Genomic DNA, 22,268 nt, shown 5'->3' with positions numbered 1-22,268 from the left:
GAAAACACACGTCCACACAAAAACTCATACACAAACGTTCACAGCAGCATTACTCAGTGTAGCCAAAAGCGGAAATGACCCAAATGCCCATCAACTGATAGACAAATAAAATTCAGTATACCCATACAATGGAATATCATTTGGCCATTAAAAGAAATGAAGTATTAATATATGCTACAACATGGATGAACCCTGAAAATATTATGCTAAGTGAAAAAAGTCAGTCACAAACAAAGCACACATTAAATGATTCCATGTGTATGAAATGTCCACAACAGGCAAGCCTACAGAGACAGAAAATAGATTAGTGGTTGCCTCACGGGAAATAGGGGTAATGGGAGTGACAGGTAAAGAGCACAGAGCTTCTTTTTGAAGTAATGAAAATGTTCTAAAGTTGACGGTGGTAACGGTTGCACAACCCTGTGAACATACTAAAGATCGCTAATTGTACACTTTATTTTTTTAAATTCAATTTATTTAAACTAAAAAAACCCCATAAAAACAGTTCACCCATTTCTTGCACCCCTCAACCCCCACCTCTGGAAACCACCAATCTATTCTCTCTATCTATGAACTTCTCTTTTGTTTCTAATAGATATTTTTTTAGATTCCACATATAAGAGAGATTATATAGTATTTGTCTTTCTCTGGCTGGATTATTTCACTGAGCATAATGCCCTCAAGGTCCATTCATGCTGTCACAAATGGCAAGATTTCATTCTTTTTATGGCTGAACAATATTCCATTGTATACATATATACCACAATTTCTTTAAATGAGTGAATTGTTTGGTATGAGAATTTTATTTCAATAAGGGTGTTAACAAAAAAAAAAATTACTTAAAAACTCAACTTTCCTGAGTCTACATTCCATGCCAGCTACCACCCCATTTCCTCTGCTCCCCTTTACAGAAAAATTCCTGGGGACAGAGAAGGGAAGTTAAAAACATGGAGAAGAGCCAGCCTGGTGACATAGTGGTAAAGTTTGCACACTTCACTTCGGAGGCCTGGGGTTCACAGGTTCGGATCCTGGGTGCAGACCTAGACACCGCTCATCAAGCCATGCTGTGACAGCATCTCACCCAGAAAAAGTAGAGGAAGACTGGCACAGATGTTAGCTCAGGGACAATCTTCCTCAAGCAAAAAGAGGAAGATTGGCAACAGAGGTTAGTTCAGGGCCAACCTTCCTCACCAAAAAAAAAAGGAGAAAGACAAAAGCAGAAAAAATTCTGAGGTGTTATACCATAATTGGAGGTATCAGTGTGAACTCCATGCATGTGCGTGGGTGGGTGTATGTGTGCGCACATGCGTGTGTGTGTGTTTATATGGGTATTCCCAACTACTATTTTCTTGTCTTCCACTGAGAGGGCCTATGAACAGAGCACACTGAGGGCTCCACTGCATTTAAGAATGGCCATAAATACATAGTGATTTTTAAAATAAATACAAGAAAATTTATGTTTTATAAAAAGTTTTGCTCTCTTCAAGATACTCACCTTAGAAGGTACAAATGTTCAAATTGGTTTTTTATATCTTTTGGAAACCCCCTTCAGTATAGATAAAGATCTTCTGAAAACTTAAATGTAACTATTAAGCCACTTAAGGCAGATATTATAACTGAAAATCGCCAAAAGCCAGCAGAAGTCAACTCTGATGAACAATGTAAGTAACCAATCTGCCTAATACCAATTCTCATCAAAATGTCTATTGTAGAAAACATATTATCACGCAGAGTATTATTCTGGGGCTGCTATTTTCTATTAAGTGGTTTCTTGTATTTGAAAAGTATAACGGGCATTTTGAATACTCACTTCCAATTCTACTGAAAGATCCCAGAGACATATTTGTCCATCGTGGCATCCAGTTACAATTGTGGTCCCATCATCTGTTAAAAGAACTGCTGAGATGCAGTGTGTTGGGGCTTTGCGACCCCAAAGAACGATGGGTAGAACAAGGCTGTTTCCTGCCATTGTTTTTTCAAACCTGGAAATGTTATAAGAATAATGTCAGTTATTACAATATTTCCTTTTAAAACATATTACACATTTTTCTTATGAAGTCAACTTGAATTTCCTAAGTGCCAAGAATTCTTCACCATTATATACATATTTTATATACATAATACATATACACATATATAAAAATATATAAAAATCTCTTTCTCTCTCTCTTTTTTTTTTTGGCGAGGAAGATTGGCCCTGAGCTAACATCTGTTGCCAATCTTCCTCTTTTTGCTTGAGGAAGATTGTCACTGAACTAACGTCCATGCCAATCTTCCTCCACAGGATGTACCACAGCATGGCTTGATGAACGATGTGCAGGTCCACGCCCAGGATCCAAACCCCAGGCCACCCAAGTGGAGTGCGCAAACTCAACCTCCTCACCACTGGGCTGGCCCCTCAAAAAGTCTCATTTTTCATATATATAAAATCTAACTAAAATCTCAATTAATCCTCACAACAAATCATACAATCACTCCTCTTCCACAGATAAAGACAGTGAGCCATTAAGAGGCACAAAATGAGGGGCTGGCCCCGTGGCCAAGTGGTTAAGTTCGTGCGCTCCGCTGCAAGCGGCCCAGTGTTTCGTTGGTTCGGATCCTGGGCGCGGACATGGCACTGCTCATCAGACCACGCTGAGGCAGCGTCCCACATGCCACAACTAGAAGAACCCACAACGAAGAATACACAACTATGTACCGGGGGGCTTTGGGGAGAAAAAGGAAAAAATAAAATCTTTAAAAAAAAAAAAAAGAGGCACAAAATGAAAAATAAAGTAATGGAGCCCTAATCAGAACCCAGGCAGTTTGACTTCAGAACCTGTGATCATTCTGCTATGCTACCAACGACACGTGAGGTCTCCAAATCTTGTTAAGTCTCCAAAGCAGTAATAAATAGCAATGTCCAAGAAAAACTCAGTGTTGTTTCACAGTGTGCTAAGCACTGAAAAGAGTATACTCAGTGAGAAACTCATTCAACCATATTCAATACAAACCTATTATGTCTCAAGGTCATAAATGTCTTTTGTTGTAAACTCTGAAACTTGAGGGAAAAAGAATTTCTCTCTAAACCCAATTTTGCATAATAAAACTTTAGTTCTGGTAAACGGATTTAAATTCGAGATGAATAACCAATTAGTCAGTGTATACTGGAGTCCACCTTTTGCAGGAAAGCACAAATATAAGGAATTATTCCTTCATATGACAAAATTAAGGTCAAGTTGGTGAAATAACTAGATTTAAGTGTTATAAACTGTGTGGTTAAAGACTAAAATACTAGTTCAGAGAACTTAGAGAGAAATGAAGACTGGAATAATCAAAGAGGGCTCCCTAGAAGACAGAAGACTCTGCCAGATCTTATCAGACACTACAGGGTCACCTATAGGCTTGTCAGAAATGGTCTCTGTAGTGATTTTTTTCTGCCCAAGATTTTTAAGTGCCAACAAATGATTTGTGTATAATGATAGACTCTTTAGAATGCTTAGACTGTCCTAAAAATTTTTCAGAAACACTTAAAGGAATACCCACTTTCTACGAAAGAAATCAGAGTGATAGCCACGGTGTTACTGCCACTTGTTTTAGCAAAAGTCTTTTCTTTAAACCACTACCTACACTCTCTAACCAAATAAATAAAAACTAAAACTATAATCACTTAAAAAAAAGAAGCCAAGAAAGAAAGATATGGTCACTAGAAAGCAAATGAGGCAAGTAAAAAATTACAAATGAGGAGCCAGCCTAGCGGCACAGCGGTTACGTTTGCATGTTCCACCTCGGTGGCCCAGGGTTTGCCGGTTTGGATCCCGGGTGCGGACATGGCACCGCTTGGCAAGCCATGCTGTGGCAGGCGTCCCACATATAAAGTAGAGGAAGATGGGCACAGATGTTAGCTCAGGGCCAGGCTTCCTCAGCAAAAAGAGGATTGGCAGCAGATGTTAGCTCAGGGCTAGTCTTTCTCAAAAAAAAAAATTTTTTTTAATAAAATTAAAAAATTACAAATGACATTGGAATGTTTACTAAAAACAGTCTATATTACACCTTTCATTTTTTGTTAGAATAAATGGCTTTCATCAGTTTATTTTCCAAAAAACTTCATCTTTTTGCTACAAGTAAAAGGTGTGCATTAAAAGAAAAAATTCCAAGTTCACTTCCTATTAATAAAACCCTATATGTATCATGTTCACCATTTCATAAACTATCATGACTCTAACAATTATTTCCATATTCCTACTTGACATCAGAAAATGAAACAAAGCAATGAACCAATTTTAATAAATTTGGTATAGTATGTTCCTGGCTGAATAACATATCCAACAATGACTTTCTCAAAAAGAGAATCTGGAAGGAGTTCATTTTTCCATGGCAACACCATTTAATTTTAAGTTATATCATGCAAAGATTTCTCTCAATTAAATAAACTCACATTATTGAACACAATGTGGTGAGATCTGGAAAGAACACCACTTCTCTAGATACTTGAGGACTTGTATTCAACACATACTGTGTAGCTTAAAGAGAATGCAAATATATACATTAAAGACTAAGGAATACATACTATAGGGAGATGTGCCTGCTCTGATGCAACAGGAAAGAACACTCTGGTGTTGAAGTGACAAGCAACTCAAGGAAACCTGGAAGAATAATGCATTTCATAGCCCTTAAAACAAGTGAAAATAGGAGGCCAGCCCTGTGGCCGAGTGGTTAAGTTGGCACACTCCACTGCAGCGGCCCAGGGCTTCGCCAGTTCGGATCCTGGGCACGGATCTAGTACCACTCGTCAAGCTGTGCTGAGGCAGCGTCCCACACACCACAACAAGAAGGACCTACAACTAGAATATACAACTATGTACTGGGGGGCTTTGGGGAGAAGAAGAAAAAGAAAAAAAGTGAAAATAATTGTCCATAACATGAAAAAGGTAAAGCTGACATCATTAGAAAACTCACAGATCTCTTAGCTAGCTTCTCCAGAAGTAAAATAATTACAGATTCAGGAAAAAACAAATCCCCACAACCTTGCAAAAATCAAGAACTGACAGTCAACCAGAATGTGAGAGGAATTCTCATTAAGAGTAATTAAGGAATTTCAAAAATGATTGTATTAGTTTCCCAGGGCTGTTGTGACTGCAAACTGGGTGGCTTAAGCAACAGAATTTATTGTATCACAACCAATTGTATCGAGGGGAGAAGTATGAAGTCAAGGTGTTGGTAGAGCTGGCTCCTTCTGAGGGCTGTGACGGGACGGACCTGTTCCAGGCCTCTCTCCTTGGCTTGTAGAAGGCCATCTGCAAGCTCACATGGCACTCTCCCTGTGTGCATGTCTGTCTCCAAATTTCCCCTCTTTTTTTTTTTTTTTAAAGATTTTATTTTTTTCCTTTTTCTCCCCAAAGCCCCCCCGGTACATAGTTGTGTATTCTTCGTTGTTCTTCGTTGTGGGTTCTTCTAGTTGTGGCATGTGGGACGCTGCCTCAGCGTGGTCTGATGAGCAGTGTCATGTCCGCGCCCAGGATTCGAACTAACGAAACACTGTGCCTCCTGCAGCGGAGCGTGCGAACTTAACCACTCGGCCACGGGGCCAGCCCAAATTTCCCCTCTTTTATAAGGACATCAGTCATACTGGATTAGGGCCCACTCTGATGACTTCATTTTAACTTGATTACCTCTACAAAGACCCTATCTCCAAAAAAAGTCGCATTCTGAGGTACTAGAGGTTAGGACAAACACATAAGAATTATAGGGGAACACAATTTAACCCATAATAGGGTTATATCCTTTTAAAAGAACATAACTTAAAATTAATTATCCAAAAAGCAATTGTCCCTTAGGAAATAATGGTAAAGAACTTCATTGTATCTTTTCCAGGGGATCATATTATATCAGCTAATTAACTGCTTATCTGAGGAATAAGATAAGAAGTTCTGTCCAACTAAAGTAAGGGGTCACCACCTTATATTGTGTTTGCGTGTCTGGGCGGGGGAAACCAGAATCCAAAATTCCCTGCCATATTTCCAGGGAAATTAGACTGGAAAAACTAACCTGTCCTGACCCAGATACATATACCCTGTCAAAGGTCCTTAAATTATGCACATTACTATTCCTTGGCTGGTATACTATAACAAAAGATCTAAAGAGAAAGTGTGTTAGATGAAACATTTAAAAGGTAAATAATCACTAAAAAATGCCTAAAATGAAAGCTGCAATAGGAATCACAATCAATAGCTGATATTGATATGTCTTACTGCTGGGATTAGGGTGGTTCCAGGGAAATACAGAAGAATAAACAGAAACCACTTCTAAATAAATAATAATTAATCAAAAGGGCTTGGTGACCAACTGGAAGATGGTATTTAAAAAAACAGGAGAACAAGATTTCAGATCTTGGCTAGAGAGGGAGGAACAGAGAGTCTTATTTAAAGGACTCATGTGGAGAAATGGATTTGCGCTACTGGGTCTCAGAATACAACTGACATGAAAATCTCCTAGATGAGAGGGTATTAAATATGAGTTCAAAGCAGACTGTGGGAAAATGGGTTTTGGGAAATGTTCAAAAGTTGGAGGCAGAGAAACCTGCCAAGGACTTCTAGGGCCTGGCTCTGCCATCTCTCCCCAGACAAGGAGACATCTTTGCTGATGCAGCATTAATGCAAAAGACACAAGAGCTCAGTCTCTATAAAAACTCCTCTGACTCTAAACTAGACTTTTTGATTAAAGCCATGGTTTTAAGTTTTGTTACACATAAATGCACAATGTTCCTAATTGCACACTCAAATACACTGCTCTCAAAGTTTCTAAGAATAACATCCACAGCATAAACGAAGCGGTAAGAAGAATGACAAGAAATTGCTGTAAAGGAAAAAGCTTAAGGCCCCTACAAGTAAGGGGGTCGGGGGGGTGGGCGTGTCAGGAGTGAGAAGAGGACAGGGAAAAATATACAACCATCACCCTGTGGCCTGCAGTTAGACCGCTTTGCACATTGGCAGCAGGTAATTAAAATTCATCTTTAGTCGGCCACCAGGTTGAAAGATGAATTTGACTTAGATGGTTTAGATGGCTCGCTGTATTACATGTATATATTTAAGTTTTATGCAAGTCCAATGTGTAAAATCTTGTCTTACCTAATTTATAAGAGAACTCAAGAAATTTTCTTCCAGCACAGAAATATGCTTCTTATTTTCAAGATTCTTTTAGATAGCCTAGGTCCTCTTAATTTCTATACAAATTTTAGAATCAGCTTGCAAATTTCTACAGCAAAGCATGCTGAGATTACGAGTAGAGCTGCATCAAATTTATATATCAATTTGCAGAGCAGTGACTCCTCCAGTTTTGATGAAATATTACTGATGTAAACGTGCATTCTAAAACCAACACTACTTTTTTTTTTTTTTTTTTTAAGGATTGGCACCTGGGCTAACAACTGTTGCCAATCTGTTTTTTTTTTTTTCCTCTGCTTTATCTCCCCAAACCCCGCCGGGACACCGTTGTATATCTTAGTTGCAGGTCCTTCCAGTTGTGGGATGTGGGACGCTGCCTCAACGTGGCCTGACGAACGGTGCCATGTCCGCGCCCAGGATCCGAACCCTGGGCCGCCATAGTGGAGCATGCGAACTTAACCACTCGGCCACGGAGCTGGCCCCCCAACACTACTTCTTAAAAAGATCTAAGGGCAAAGTAGCACATTTGGCTTTTTAATGAGATTTCACCACTCCTATTTCTCAATATAAATCAATGTAACTTGGTCCAACAACAAGGTTAACCAGACAAAATTAATTCTTGACAAAAGAGGAAATCAAATAGAAATCAATTTTGTGGCTATCTCCTGAAAGGTTTTGAGTTTTTCCTGTCACTTTTCTGAGACAACACTTTTCTACTAGAAAACATAAAATTTATTCCCTCCTTAAAATGCTGGAGCTGGCTGTGTGGCCTAGTGGTTAAGTTTGGCGCACTCTGCTTTGGCAGCCCAGGTTCAGTTCCTAGATGCAGACCTATAGCACTCGTCAGCCATGGTGTGAATCCATCCACATATAAAATAGAGGAAGACTGGCACAGATGTTAGCTCAGGCTGACTATTCCTCAGCAAAAAGAGGAAGAGTGGCAACAGATATTAGCTTAGGGTAAATCTTCCTCAGCAAAAATTTTAAAAAGTTAACATACCTGGCCAGTCCCAGTAGTCTAGTGGTTAAGTTCAACTCTACTTTGGCAGCCTGGGTTCAGTTCCTGACAGAGCTACACCACTCATCTGTCAGTGGCCATGCTGTGGCAGCGGCCCACATACAAAAAGAGGATGATTGGCAGCAGATGTTAGTTCAGGGCGAATATTCCTCAGCAAAAAAAAAAAAAAAAAAATGCTAACATACCTACTCACAAACAAGGAGGAAGAAACACTGTGAGGTATAAGTAATTTAATGCCATATATACTATACTGGACATGGACCTAATAACGTATGAATACACTTTTAATTTTGAAAAACTACAAGTATTCTAACTTTGCTAGGGTATACTAACATGTTCTCCACTGAAACAAATTACTCTTGGATCATAAATAGTATTAATTTCTCTTAAGAGCTTACCAATCCCCTTTAGCACAAACAGTAAACACATTCCATTCATGACAATTTGAGAGACTATAAGACCCTAACTCTAATTTCTGAATCAAAGACAAGACATATTACTTTTAGTACCTTGTTTTGACCTAAACATATTTCAACAAGCATTAATTCTTTGAAACCCAGAAATCAGGTTATGGTATAATAACTACGTAATAGGAATTTCTTGAACATCTACTGAAGAAATCTTTATTATAAGTAAATAAGATGCTATAAGATGCTTTCTCTAATTCAGTCACTGGTATTTATTTAATAACCCAGGCCATTTTAGAGACTAATTCATTTACTGTAAACAAAAATAGACAGCCTCTGCCTTCCACAGCACTTGTCATCTATAATCAAACCAATGGATGTTCAGCAAATTACCCAAAACTCCACATAATCCTCAATCATTATGCCATAGCCTTTAGGCTTTCAACATATTTTTTTCTCTCTTCATGAATTTTTGTGTAAAAAAGTTTTCTATATCTATTTGACTCTACACACCATGTGAACATACAACTTAGATAAATTTAAAGAATGAAAAGAATAGAATGAGGAAACTTTAGTTCATTATATGAGGAAACTGTGTGAACATTCTTAATACAAAGAAACATATAGAGGAAAAAATTATAATCTCAGTCCATCAAAAATGTAAATGCCTCATAACATTTTTTTCTAATATCTTCTAATAAAATAAAAGTGAAACATTAGAAAAGCCACCAAAAGCACTAATGAAATAATGTAAAATAAAGGGTAACATAGCTTATGATGACAGACTAGTGTATCATAAATACCTCTAAGAAGGATTAATTGAGACTACCACTGAATCGGTAACCAAGTAAACCTAGTTCTAAAGGACTGGTTAAAACAAAGAAATGGGCAAATTAGCCAGGACCTAAGCATTTAATTAGGTAAGACACAGGAATCTAAGTTCAGATTTGTTTGTTTGTTTGTTTTGTGAGGAAGATTGGCCCTGAGCTAACACCTGTTGCCAATCTTCCTCTTTTAGCTTGAGGAAGATTGTAGCTGAGCTAACATCTGTGCCAGTCTTCCTCTATTTTGTATGTGGGATGCTGCCACAGCATGGCCTGATGAGGGGTGCATATGTTCACACCTGGGATCCCAACCTGTGAATACTGGACCTCCAAAGTGGAGTGCACAAACTTAACCACTATGCCACCAGGCTGGCCCCAAAGTTCAGATTTCTTTAAACAGAATAACAGGTAAGCCAAGACACACTAAATTGACACTACAAAGGAATTTTTAAGAGGAATAAAACGCAATGTAAATCTAGAGCGTGCAGTTTTCCGACCATCATGATTCAACTATTCTATTTATCAGCTAATAAGCCATTCTGTGTTTGCAACTTTATCACCTATTGTATAAAGGAAATTAAATACGTTCCAAAAAAGCTTCATATTAAATGGAAAAGTCCTAGAACATGATTCACTGGGATAAAAAATATTCATATTTTTATGGAAAAGGCCCAAAGCAAATGTGATTGAACAAATAATTAATCTGCTACAGTACTAACTTTAAGAAAAATTCTTTAATGGAACAAATAATCTGATATAGTATTAGCTTTAATAGAAACTCTGAAGAAAATTATCTTACCAACTCTCCAAAATACTGTGTATAATATATTCACACTTTTCAACTGAAACATTAAAGGCAAATACTAGCTTTCAAGTTTTAGAGTTATAAATAGACATGCTCTAAGACTAAATTCTTCCAAAAACAGAAGAATACTAGGAACATTCAATTTTCATTTATGTTTATAACAAACTGGCCTAAAATTACATTTAGAGATTGTTTACTAAATAAAGATTTTTAAATGATAAAGCTTCAGAGTCAAACATCAGGAGTTCTAGATTCCACTTCTCACTTTGCCATTAATCGTGCAGTCTTTGATCATATACCTCATTTCTGAGCCTTAGTTTTCTCATCAAGAATTACTTGTAAAATTAATTTTGAATCATTTCTAAGTAAAAGCAATCAAATCACAAAGAGCAGAGGTCTTAGAAATAAAAATTAAGTCACCTCTTTTGGTTACTTTAATTGTATATATTTCTCAATTTCACATATTTCTCAGTTTTATACAGAAATAAAACCGTACTTCAGTCAAAAGCAACAACAACAATTGAAAGAAGACTGAACTTACAATCAGAAGAACTGTATTCAAATCCGGGCTCTTCTATGTGATCTTGAAAAAATTACCCCTCTGGGCCTCAGCTTCCCCATCTGGAAGAGATGGACAACACCCTTCTTTCAAAAAGCAGTCGTAAGGATTAAGAGAAACCCTATATATAATGCAACTAGTAAAACACCGAGCACATGGCAGATACCCAGTAAATATTAATTTTTAAAAAACACACAGATTTTGTTACTTCACATTCTTCTTCAACATCTACTGGTTTCTTCCAGCACTGTCACTTAATATTTAATAAAGTTGGACTTTTCAACAGGTTAATATCTTTCATTGACTTTCTGCCACAATATAAAAGTACTACTGTATATGCCTGTCAAACACAATTCTATTATCTGCAAATACGACAATTCAGCTTTGTATGACTTAATTAGAAATAATATTGCAAAATCCCACCCTAGTACTAAAAAACAGCTTTTGAATTAAATTCTGACCTCATAATAACAATAATTAGTATACATCTTGGAGCAGCATTTACCAAGTTTCCATTTTATGCCTATACCAAGGTATTACAACAGGAGATAAAACAGACACAATTCAACTATCCAGTGAGGCTTACACACATGCGAACAACTACCACAAGGTGAGATACAGGAGAAATCGCAAGAGCTATGGTAACACAAAAGAAGGATATCCTAACCTAGACTTCAATGAATCCAGGAAGGATTCTTGGAAGAAATGAGTGAGAATGAGTAGGAAGGAATTCACCAAGCAAGAGGCTCAGGGAACCACATGTTCTAAGTCCCAGAGGTAAGAGATCTCAATTCTTTCTGGACAATGAAAATAGTAGGACTAGCATTCAGAGCACAAAGGCAGAATGATGAGACAAAAACCAACAGGTCAACAGGCACCAAATCCAAAGGACTAGGTAAGCCACCTTAAGGAATTTGGAGTTTAACCTGACAGCAATGGGAAACAGGCTAAGTGTTTTAAACCTGAATTTGCTTTTCAGAAAGAGCACTCTCACTGCAATACAATGGAGAGGAATAAAACTCTTGATATGAAGATCAACAGGGCTACCACAGTACTGCCAGTAAGAGATGATGGGGACTAAATTTATCAGAATCTCTCATTACTTATTTCTGGGCTTCTTTGTTTAATAGCTGTCTTCTACTACTCTTCAAGCTCCCTAAGAACAAGAACGACATCTATGTATTCACCACCATATGATGCTTAGGATAGTGTCTGCCACATAGGATGTCTTTAATAAACATATGATGAAAGGTATTAATGGTGAGAATAGTAATAATAAGATGAATATGAGAGCTGTGTTAGAGATACAGTACATAGGACTTGGCGTGCAAAACACCAAGTAGATAGAGATGCAACATGGATTTTGATACATGTTTTATACAAAAGTATTCTGAGGACAAAAGAAAACAAAAAGTATTTTGAAATACTCAAAGCCCTCTACATAAAGGAAGCCACTAGTATTCTGATACTGATAACCAGTAAAGTCATCAAAAAATATGGATTCTAATACGTGAGATAAATTATTCTACACTTAACCAGAATTTCCAACCATGGGTTTTGAGAAGGGAGAACATACTACAAGGTTTCATATTGGTCTTGAGTGGGGACCAGAATCTAAAGAGACTTAATGGGCCCATAAGTAGATATCTAAGCAGAAAAGCAAAATGCTCAAATTATTTGAGATAGTATAAAGTTTGGATTAACATAAAGAAAACACTGCAGACAGGAAAACCAAATATGACGCTACTGCAATAAGCTTGGGTGCACAGCGAAAAGAAGCTTAGCTAAAAGGATAAGAGTTTTGAAAGAAAAAGAGAATATAAGAGATTATGAAGAAGAACAATAAATCATGGGGTTTGATGAACTATGTAAGGCCAGAGGCAAGAAAAAGACATAAATGACTCTTACTTTCCAAGCAGAGTGATAAGGAAAGAGAGAGGAAGCAAGCATGAGGGGAGAGAGGAAGAAAAGTAAGAACACAAATGAGGCAAAAGAGGAACAAAGGCATAATCTGGTCTCAGAGAAATTATAACTCAGAAAATATTTTCATAAAATGGCACCAGAGAACTCAAACAAAAAGTGTTCCACATGATCGGCAAAAAGGCAGTCACCCTTTGCCTCTATCAGTAAACCCAGTCGACAGAAAAGTTGATAAAATATGGGTCTACCACCTGCTGTTTTGCTTTTGTTTTTTATATTTAAGCAGATGTAAAAGAAAGGCTTTTGTAATTGACAACAAATAATCTGGCTTCTTAATCCAGAAATGGAGAGAAGTATAGTTCATTACCATCTTATAAATTTTCATTTCGGTGGATATTTAGGTCCATTAGCAACTCTCTCCAGATCACATCACAGACTCATCTCAGAGCTCAGGGACATATACAGATCTCCTGATTCCTAATGAAATAAATATTCTTCACTATTCTATATCGTCTTCATTTACCACAAAATTCCATTTACCAGTAAACTTCATTCTCCAGTCAATCTGGTTAATTAAGATTTTACTAAAACACACTACTCAAAGGTAAGTAGAACTGTAGTATTTATGGATAAAATAATATGATGCTCAGTGGCAAGTGGGGAGGGTAGAGGGAAATAGGGGGTAAGAGGTATTGGAAGGAATGAAGATGAAACAGGATTATAAATGTGCAAGAGTTACAGGTATTTTCACAGGACAGTTGATATCATCTCAGTCTGTGTACTTGCTATGCCACAGGCAGGCCCTCTGAGACTTGCAGACCAAAACAAACTCAAATTCTCTCTCATGAGAATGGGCACACACGAGCAAGAGTAAGCCTACCCTACGCACCTACCAATGGGGAATAGGAGAAGCAGGGACTACACACTACATAGCTAAAGGTACTTAGCACAGTTGCAACGAAAGAAATTTTTTAAAGCTATTCAAATTCTCAGAGAACACTCCTACATCATTTGTCAAAAGAGCACGTTCAAGTCAAATTCACAGCATGATGTGAAGAAGGAAGTGATCATTAAGATTATGAATTTTCTTTGTGCTTGCACTTTTGCTACCAATTTACTGAAGACTTGAAAAGAACTGAACCAGAAAATGAAGACTATTTATGATAATGCATTGAGATAGCCAGGTCATAAAATGTGCTGAAGAAATTACTGAGCTGCTTCCTCAGAACAAAGGGTTTCAGGAATTAAAGAGCTGTGAGGGACATAACCTTCTGAATACTAAGCTTGTCACTAAGTTGACAAGATTATGTTTTCTTATTTGAATGGCAAGAAATCTGCTCCCAATGAATTTGACACTTTAGGACTGCTTTGTTAAAGGAAGTTCCGGTATTCAATTTCAAAAGGACATGTGGAATGAGCAGATGGCAACAGCAGACTACACTTACTTCTTATTGCTACAACAGCCCTGAGCACATGAGAGTCACGCTTTGAAGAACTGTAGAGCTATCTGGTCAAAAATAAATCACAACTTTAAAAATGACTCATAGATTTTGAAGCATACGAATCATGTTTTAAATTTCTGCAGTTGCCATTAGGATGTCTGAACTCTTCCACTTATACTCTATCCATCACCAGCCTGCCTCAGTTTCAGCAGTTACTGATAAAGCTAAAAGGAAGCTACTCATAAATTAAACTACCCAGGAGAAGAAACAAACATGCTTTCCCAAACTGCAAGTTGAAGTGTCACAAAATTCTGGGATCAGTAAGGTATGCTGGGTAACTGTGAAGATTTCAGAGACACTGACTAGGGAAGATTGCAGCTCCCCCATTTACTGCTGTAAATCTTGAGGAAATATGTAACATCTTTCCAATTCACAACGTCCTCATTTGTAACATTATCTTCCTCATCCTTATGTACAGACTACAGAAAAGTGTTCTGCTTGTCACAAAACTGCTTGACAAGGTCATCAATGACCTCCCCACTGCCAAATCCAATGTCAAGTCCTAATCCTCATCTTTCTTGAACGACCACCAGCATTTCGCATAATTCATACTTTCTCTTCCTTGAAACACTTCACTTGGCCTCCAAGTCTTCACACTTTCCTCCTACCTCTCTAGCTTTAGTTTCCATTTTTCCTCACTTTTTGACCTTTAAATGTTGGCATACCCAGAGCTTAGTCCCTGGACTTCTCTTCTGTGGCAACGCTCCCTCGCTGCCTCAACGATCTCACCAAGGCTCACAGCTTTAAATACCATCTATACATTGAGAATTCCCCAATTTATAGCTTGGGCCTCTCTTCTGAACTCCAAACTCACATATCCAGCTTCCTACTCAACATCTCCATCTGGAGAGCTAATAAGCTTCTCAAATTTGACATGTTCAAAAGTGAGTCCCTGGTCTTCTTCCCCATCTCAGTTAATGACAACTCCATCTTCACAACTTCACAGGCCAAATCCTAGAATCATCTTTGATTCTTCTCTCATACACACATTCCACATCCCAACCCACCAGAAAACTCTACTGACTATACCTTCAAAGTATATCGAGAACCCAATGACTCCTCAATACCTTCACTACACCCACCCCTATCAAATCACCAGCATCTGGCACCAGGGATAACACCATAGCCTCCTAACTGACCTCCCTGTTTCCACTCTTGCCCACATACAGGCTCAACACAGCATGCAGAGTGATGTCACTAAAACAAAATCACACCATGTCACACATCTACTCAGAATCTTCCCAAGGCTTCCTGTCCCACTCAGAGTAAAGGCCAAACTCTACACAATTGTCTGTCCTACATGAGCAAGGCTGCTGGTCTCCCCCCTGCTTACTCTTCTCCATCCGCCCTGATTCTTCGTCTTCCCTAAAGACACTGGCAAAGTCTCACCTCAGAAGATGTCCCCCAGACTTCTCCATGGCACCCTCCCTCACCCACTTCAGGTCTCTGCTAAAATGTCATCTTCTCAGTGAGGCCTTTCCTGACCAGCATAAATTGCAAAATCCACCACCCAACAGTATTTTATTATATTTCTCTAGAGCACTTACAATCATGCAACACACCAAGTATTTCACTTATTTATTTCTCGTCTGTTTCTCCCACTACGTATAACATAAGCTCTACAAAGGTGATGACTTGTTTCTTTTGTCCTATATTGTATTCCCAGTGCCTAGAATTTCTGCCATATAGGAGGCACTCAAATATTTGTTGAATAAATGAACAAAGTAACGAATGATGTATGTTTACTTTGGTTTAAAAAAAGTTTTACCTATCAGCAAATTTAAACATATTGTGATTTTACATGCTTAGGATTTCACAGAAGAATTGCTTCTCAATTAATTTTTCTATAATAATGTCAACAATTAATATGTCTCCTTAATCAAATCCTTATTAACACACTGTTCTTCCCCAGCTGCAAGTTGTGCCTATATTCCATCCTCTTATTCTATATACACAGCAAGACAGATCTTAGGATATATGCAGCTCAGGAGCTGACATGGTTTACTGTAACTAATCGCTGCTACACTCACTAAGGCCTGTTAATGAATCACAAAACTGTTTCTTAAACCAAGTAAAGTGATATTTTATTATGTTAACTTTTCACTCTTACTAATGGTGGTTTTATTGTTTGTTTGTATCTGAAATGTTTAGAAAAAAGAAGAACCCTTAAGGAAGACAGTCAAATAAATAACTTGAATGTGAGAACAGGAGGTAACTGGTACATGCTATCAATCCGTTATCACTGACATATATTAACTACCAACATTCACAGAGAAATATGTATGTTCAAAACACCAGTAAAATATCTTCAGTGAGCTTGAAGGGTCATAGATTACAGTTGCTAAGCTGAATGGGAGACAGTGGCTAAACAGTCATATATTTCCAGCAATGTTCTATTCTGAAGGAACCTACAGAATAACCCTCAGCACTTCAGAAATTTTCTCTGCCCTGAACTGACCAGTGTCCTAACTTTTTATTGTTTCATCATTGTATGGCTTCCACTAACGCAAGCAGCCATCAGCCAAAAAAACCTACATTTTCATTAAACATCACAAACACATTTTAGAAAAGATGCCTAATTTTATTTAAAATATTTAATAGTTTACGAATATAGTATATATGTTTTTAATGAAAAGGAAATAAAATTCCACTTGAACTGCGACTTTCTGAAGGCAGTCATGATGTAGCATTTCTTCTTCCAACAAAATCTTCTGTGCTCTTATCAGCAAAGTAGCTTCAAGTATCAGATACAGATCAAGGCAAATGAACCAGTGCACAGAATTCAAATTCTAAGTTAACATCACAATCACTATGTGTAAGCAGGAACATAAGGTATCCTCTTATTGATGACAGGATTTCACTGAGCCATGCATAAGCTCTCAGCTGGTTCTTCCTATGACAAATGGCACACATACATGCAAGATTACAAACTCCTTATAAAGCACAACAATGAAATGGACAAAATGGGAATAGAACCTACAAACCTCACTCATCCCATACTCTAATCATCGAAGTTTATCTGTCCCAACAAACAAAACATGTGTCACAGAAAAACCTAACAGATAAACTAGGAACAGAGGTACTATCTACTTCTAGGCCTCACTCTACAAGTACTAAAATTGTTTCAGTGTATACTACGGATTAATGCTATGGATTTTTATCTCTGTCTAGTAGAACACACATAAAAAAGGCACAACAGTAACACAGGAAAATCAGTAGCATTTTCTTAAATCAGCAATAATCTACTTTAAAATAGTATCAATTCACAATATTTTTTAAAACTACAATAGATTTCCTTCTCTTCCGTCATATATGGAATACCATTCCATGCTCTTGGATAAACTGACCTAATATTATAAAGATTTCACTTCTCCCCAAAATAAATCTACAAATTCAATGCCTCCTTAATCAAAATTTCAGTTGTGTTTTTAGAAACTGTAGCTCTAAAATATACAGAAAAGAATAAAAATCCACAAATAGCTAAGCCAACTTTGAAAATGAGCAAAGAATGGAGAACTTGCCCTACCAGATATGTAACATCACTAGCCATCTGGGAAACGCAAATTAAGGCCACAATGAGATATCACTAAATATCTATTAGAATAGCTAAAATAAAAATATAGTGAAATTAACAAATACATTACTGGTGGGAATGTAAAATGGTGCAACCAGGCTGGAAAACAGTTTGGCAGTTTCTTCAAAAAACTAAAGTATGGTACACTTACCATACCACCCAGGAATCATGTTCCTATGCATTTATTCCAGAAAATGTGAAAAGTTATACCCACACCAAAAACTGTACAAGAATGTTCATAGCAGCTTTATTTGTAATAGCCAAAAACTGGAAACAAATGACTAAATGTGAATGGCTAACCAAACTGTAGTACATATATACCATGGAAATACTACTCAAATTATACAACAATTTGGATGAATCTCAAAAATTGTCTCATCCAACAATCTGGATGAATTTCAATCTCAAAAAGTCACATGCCTGTACAAGTCCATTTACATAGCACTCCTGTAATGATAAAATTACAGAGATGGAAAACTGATTAGTGACCAGAGGTTAGGAACACGAGGCGGAAAGGAGATGGATGTGACTAGAAAGGGGCAGCACAAAGGAGACCTTTGTGGTGCTAGAATAGTTCTGTATTTTGATTGCAGTGGCAGTTACAGGTATCTACAGGTAATAAACTGGCACAGAACTATATACAGGCATTGTCCCAATCTCAGTTTCTTGGTTTTGCTACTGGACTATACCACCATACAAAATGTAACCATTGATGGAAATTGGGTGAAATTATATGAAATGTAACCACTGGGAGAAACCAGACCTCTCCATACTATTTTTGCAACTTTCTATGAATCTATAATTACAATATTTCAAAATAAAGCTAAAACAAAATAAACTGAAAGAATTATTTATGTATGTAAAAAAAATAATACAAAGCCATAGTATTCAAACAGCATGGTATGAGAGCAAGAGCTAACAAATAAACCAAAGGAACAGAATACAGTGTTCAGAGTATCTATGAGAACTTAATACACAGTAAGCATAGCACCACTCATCTACGGGGAAAGGAGAGGGTGACACTAGGAAAATCAGCACACTATGTGGAAAATAAACTGGATCTCTACCTTGTGACATATCAAAAGACACCCTGCATGTATTAAAGATTTACAAATTTAAAGGAAAACTATGAAGTTAGTACATAAAATAGGAGAGTAACTTTGTGACATAGAATTGGGGAACGACTTCTTAAAACCTCCAAAACACGAACCTTAAGGCAAAAAAATTTTCAATTTCATTATATCAAAATTAAAGATTTCTGTTCAATGGAGGTATCACAAAAAACATTATAGACAAACAACAGAATAGGAACAGATAAACTTGTTATATTTAAAGAGCCAATATCTAAGAAATACAAGGAACCTCTGCAGATCAACAAGAAAAGGAGTGAAACCTTAAAATAAAAATGGGTAAAGGGATGAACAATTTTAGATAAGGAAAAACTTGAAAAGATAAAATGCACATGAAGAAATGCTCAAACTCATTAGCAATAGTGAAACGTAATTTAAAATGAGATTTTACTTCATATCTATTAATCTGGAAAAATTAGGGCACTGGATAACACTAAGCATTGGTGGGGATACAAGGATACAGAAACTCTCATGAACAGCCTGCAGGAGGATAGACCACTGAAGCTTGCTCTGGACCACAATCTGGCAGTCCTTCAATAAAATATATGAATACTCTATGATCCAAAAATCACGTTCCTAGATATATATCCCAAGGAAAGCATCAAAGAGGTCTGAAAGATATGTTTATCATAGTATTGCCTATAGTGGTAGGAAAATGAAGGTAATACAGGTATCCACAAATAGAAGAGTGGACAGATAAACTGTAGTAGATATACATTCTGAAATCTTGTGCAGCAGTTAGAAGCAATGGAGAGCAACACAAATAGATCTTTAAAACATAGTAGAGGAGAGAAATATTTTAACGAGATTTATAGCATGAGGTCATCTCTACAAATTAAAAATGGGGGCATCCAAAATAACACATATTTAACAACACATACAAACAGAAGGCTATAAATCACACCTGTTAGAATGGGTGCCTGTGTGTTGATGAGTAAGGGAATGGAGTGGGAATTGTAAATAAACAAATGAAAAAAATAGGAGACACGCCTTGAAGAGCCCAATGATGACTGCAGAATTGAAAAAGATTAACTCAGTCCTCTCCACCTTTAAGGACTCACACCTAAAATGAAGCACAACACGAAAGCTAAATGCCATCCTATGACAAAGGCACAAAACCAGCTCACTACTTTTAAAGTTTTCAATGCTAAGCCTGTTACACAGATAAGCCACTCCACTTCCTTTGCTTCAAACAAAACATATCCAAGATAAAAAATAAAAGGAAATAAGATACAAGGCTCACTACCTCAAAATTTGTTGGGTTCCCATAATGATTCTCAAGGCAAAGTGAAGTCCCTTTAATTGATTTATTTATCCAGATCTTTTAAAATCTGGCTATGGTGGCAATAAAAAAAAAGTGTATACTCTAGTTTTGCTGTTAAGTACGGTTCTGGAGCTTTTTTTAAAAAAAAAAAACATAGACATTTAAACAAATGCATTTCTCTACCATAACCTCTAAATGAAGTTAATAAGGCAATTGTTACCTATTTATATTGTTCCGTTTTCCCAATTTGAAATAACTAAGATCTGTTATTTTAGACTAATTCAAGGCAGTTTTTGATTCTTCATAATAATAAAGGTATTTCAAAACATTATTTTCATTTTTAAGCTACCCTCCCCCTCCAGACTGTCAAAAGCTGCTTATGAAGCAAGAAAATTTGTGTGTAAGAAAATTTCAAAAACTCAGTCAACTTCTTTCACACAACAGGCGATTCTTGCCATCTTGTTCATAAGGTCCTAAGCGATAAACATCTGAAAATCATGAGCTTGCCTTTTTTGGCTCATGGCAAATGTTACAGTGAAAGGAAGCTGTAGCTCTCACTAAATCCCAAAATCAGCAGCATCAACAATACCAATGCAGCCTGCAATGCAACTGTAGATGCCATAGTTTCAAGCTATAAGAACTAGCTAATTCTGCCTAGCACCTGAGAAGCTGACATAGCAAGTGAATCAAAACATAAAACGTAATTTTTGAATCTGAGGCAGGAAGTACTGACTCCAAACATAGAGCTTCACAACGCCAGGACCCAATGGTGAATGAGTGGGAGCAGCAGTCCTAGGGCAAAGGGATGAGAACCGGCAGGGGCATCCCAAAGATGAAATTCTAACAGACGTATCACTACCTTAGGCAAGGACAAGCTAAAAAGGGGTACCAACAGGTAAAGACAGACCATATGTACCCCAAAAGCAAGTGCATTACCTAAAAGCACTGTCAATAACCACCCACCCATCATCACTAACCACCTCACCCAGCTTAGATTGATACTGAGGGCAAGGTGGTCCCATGTCAAGACCAGAGCCAGCGTAACCAGAAGTAAGCGTCACCCACCAGACCAGAAAGCCCCAAAGACCCCCGGCAGGACGCAGGCTCCAAGCAAAGACGCCCAGCTGTGGCCTGAACCTGCAGGCGGCGAAGAGAACACAGCTTCCAGCAGCAGAGCTCTGACAGCTGGCACCGCCCCCGACCGGAGCGGGCCGTGACCCTTGACCCCCGGGCACTGACTTCCAAGTTGCGGGCACAGCTCGCTCTGGGGTTCCCCTGGGGAAGCTCGAAAGCCCCCTACCTGTCACAGCTTCATCTCGTGCTGGGATGTTCTCTGTCGGACCACCCGTGGGCGCCCCGGCATAGGAGAACAAGGAGAGGACGTATCTAAGGAGGACGGGGGGGTGGGCAAATCCTGTGAGAAAACCTTGGGAACCGCAACCCCAGCCCCGTCGCCGTGTCCCCACCAAGGCTGCAGGATGCCGTTGCCGCCGCCGCCACCACCGCCGTCGCTGCAGTAAATCAGCTGACACCGGCCTCAACTGCCGTGACTTTCGCTGCAACTGTCGCAAAAATGAGGGGGCGGGAAATGCTCCGGCCTTCCCCACGCGCAGGCGGAGGCAGGCGCCGAAGGGGCGGGCCGCTGTACCATGGAGACCGCCCAAAGCCGAGGGGCCAACTGTGGGCAAGAGTGCGCGGCCGCCATTTTGGCTACGGGAACCCTGGTCTAGGCTTTCGGCTCGCCTGGAATTCCCGGCAGGAAGGGCTAATATGGAGGGAAGGATGAAACGGCAAGTCTAGGTGTTCCCAGTGACCAGGATGGTGCAAGTTTACTCTTCTGCCCCCGCGCCTCGGTCTAGACGCCTGGAAAGTGTTAGCTCTGGAATTTGATTACTGTTTCCCTCTGACCCCCGAACTTAGCTGTGGCCCCCGACACAGAGGGCCACACAGAAGAGGAACTCTGCTGCTGGACTAGAGAAAGTCCGATTTTGTGCACCATTCCTGTAACGGAGAGAAAATGAACGTGCGCTCTCCATGTGGGCGACAAAGAGTAGCGGAACCTGAGTTCTGCATCCAGAGAAGCATGTATTCGGATCCTGCTGCCTCCATTACACACTGTTAGT

General features: G+C 38.4%; 1 protein-coding gene across 27 annotated transcripts in view; it reads right to left on the bottom strand.

The window, feature by feature from the left end:
• Positions 1–21,791, bottom strand: part of WDR7 (WD repeat domain 7) — a 355,090-nt gene extending 333,299 nt beyond the window's left edge. For 4 of the 27 annotated variants that reach the window (XM_070627690.1, XM_070627711.1, XM_070627705.1 and 1 more), the window contains exons 1-4: positions 21,446–21,719; positions 10,738–10,817; positions 8,143–8,309; positions 1,811–1,982 (exon numbers count right to left, since the gene is read on the bottom strand). In XM_070627690.1, coding sequence (XP_070483791.1) covers positions 1,811–1,969 — 159 coding nt within the window. In that variant the 5' untranslated portion in view covers positions 1,970–1,982; positions 8,143–8,309; positions 10,738–10,817; positions 21,446–21,719. Of the gene's footprint in view, positions 1–1,810; positions 1,983–8,142; positions 8,310–10,737; positions 10,818–21,445 lie in introns of all 27 variants that reach the window. The other 23 variants (XM_070627692.1, XM_070627697.1, XM_070627706.1 and 20 more) reach the window with 14 other exon arrangements.
• Between the last annotated feature and the right edge of the window lie 477 nt (positions 21,792–22,268).

This window comes from Equus przewalskii, chromosome 7 (genome assembly GCF_037783145.1).
Source record: "Equus przewalskii isolate Varuska chromosome 7, EquPr2, whole genome shotgun sequence".
In the NCBI taxonomy this organism is placed as follows: Eukaryota; Metazoa; Chordata; class Mammalia; order Perissodactyla; family Equidae; genus Equus; species Equus przewalskii.
The sequence above is the reverse complement of the archived record's forward strand: the minus strand, read 5'-3'. Positions and strand labels throughout refer to the sequence as shown.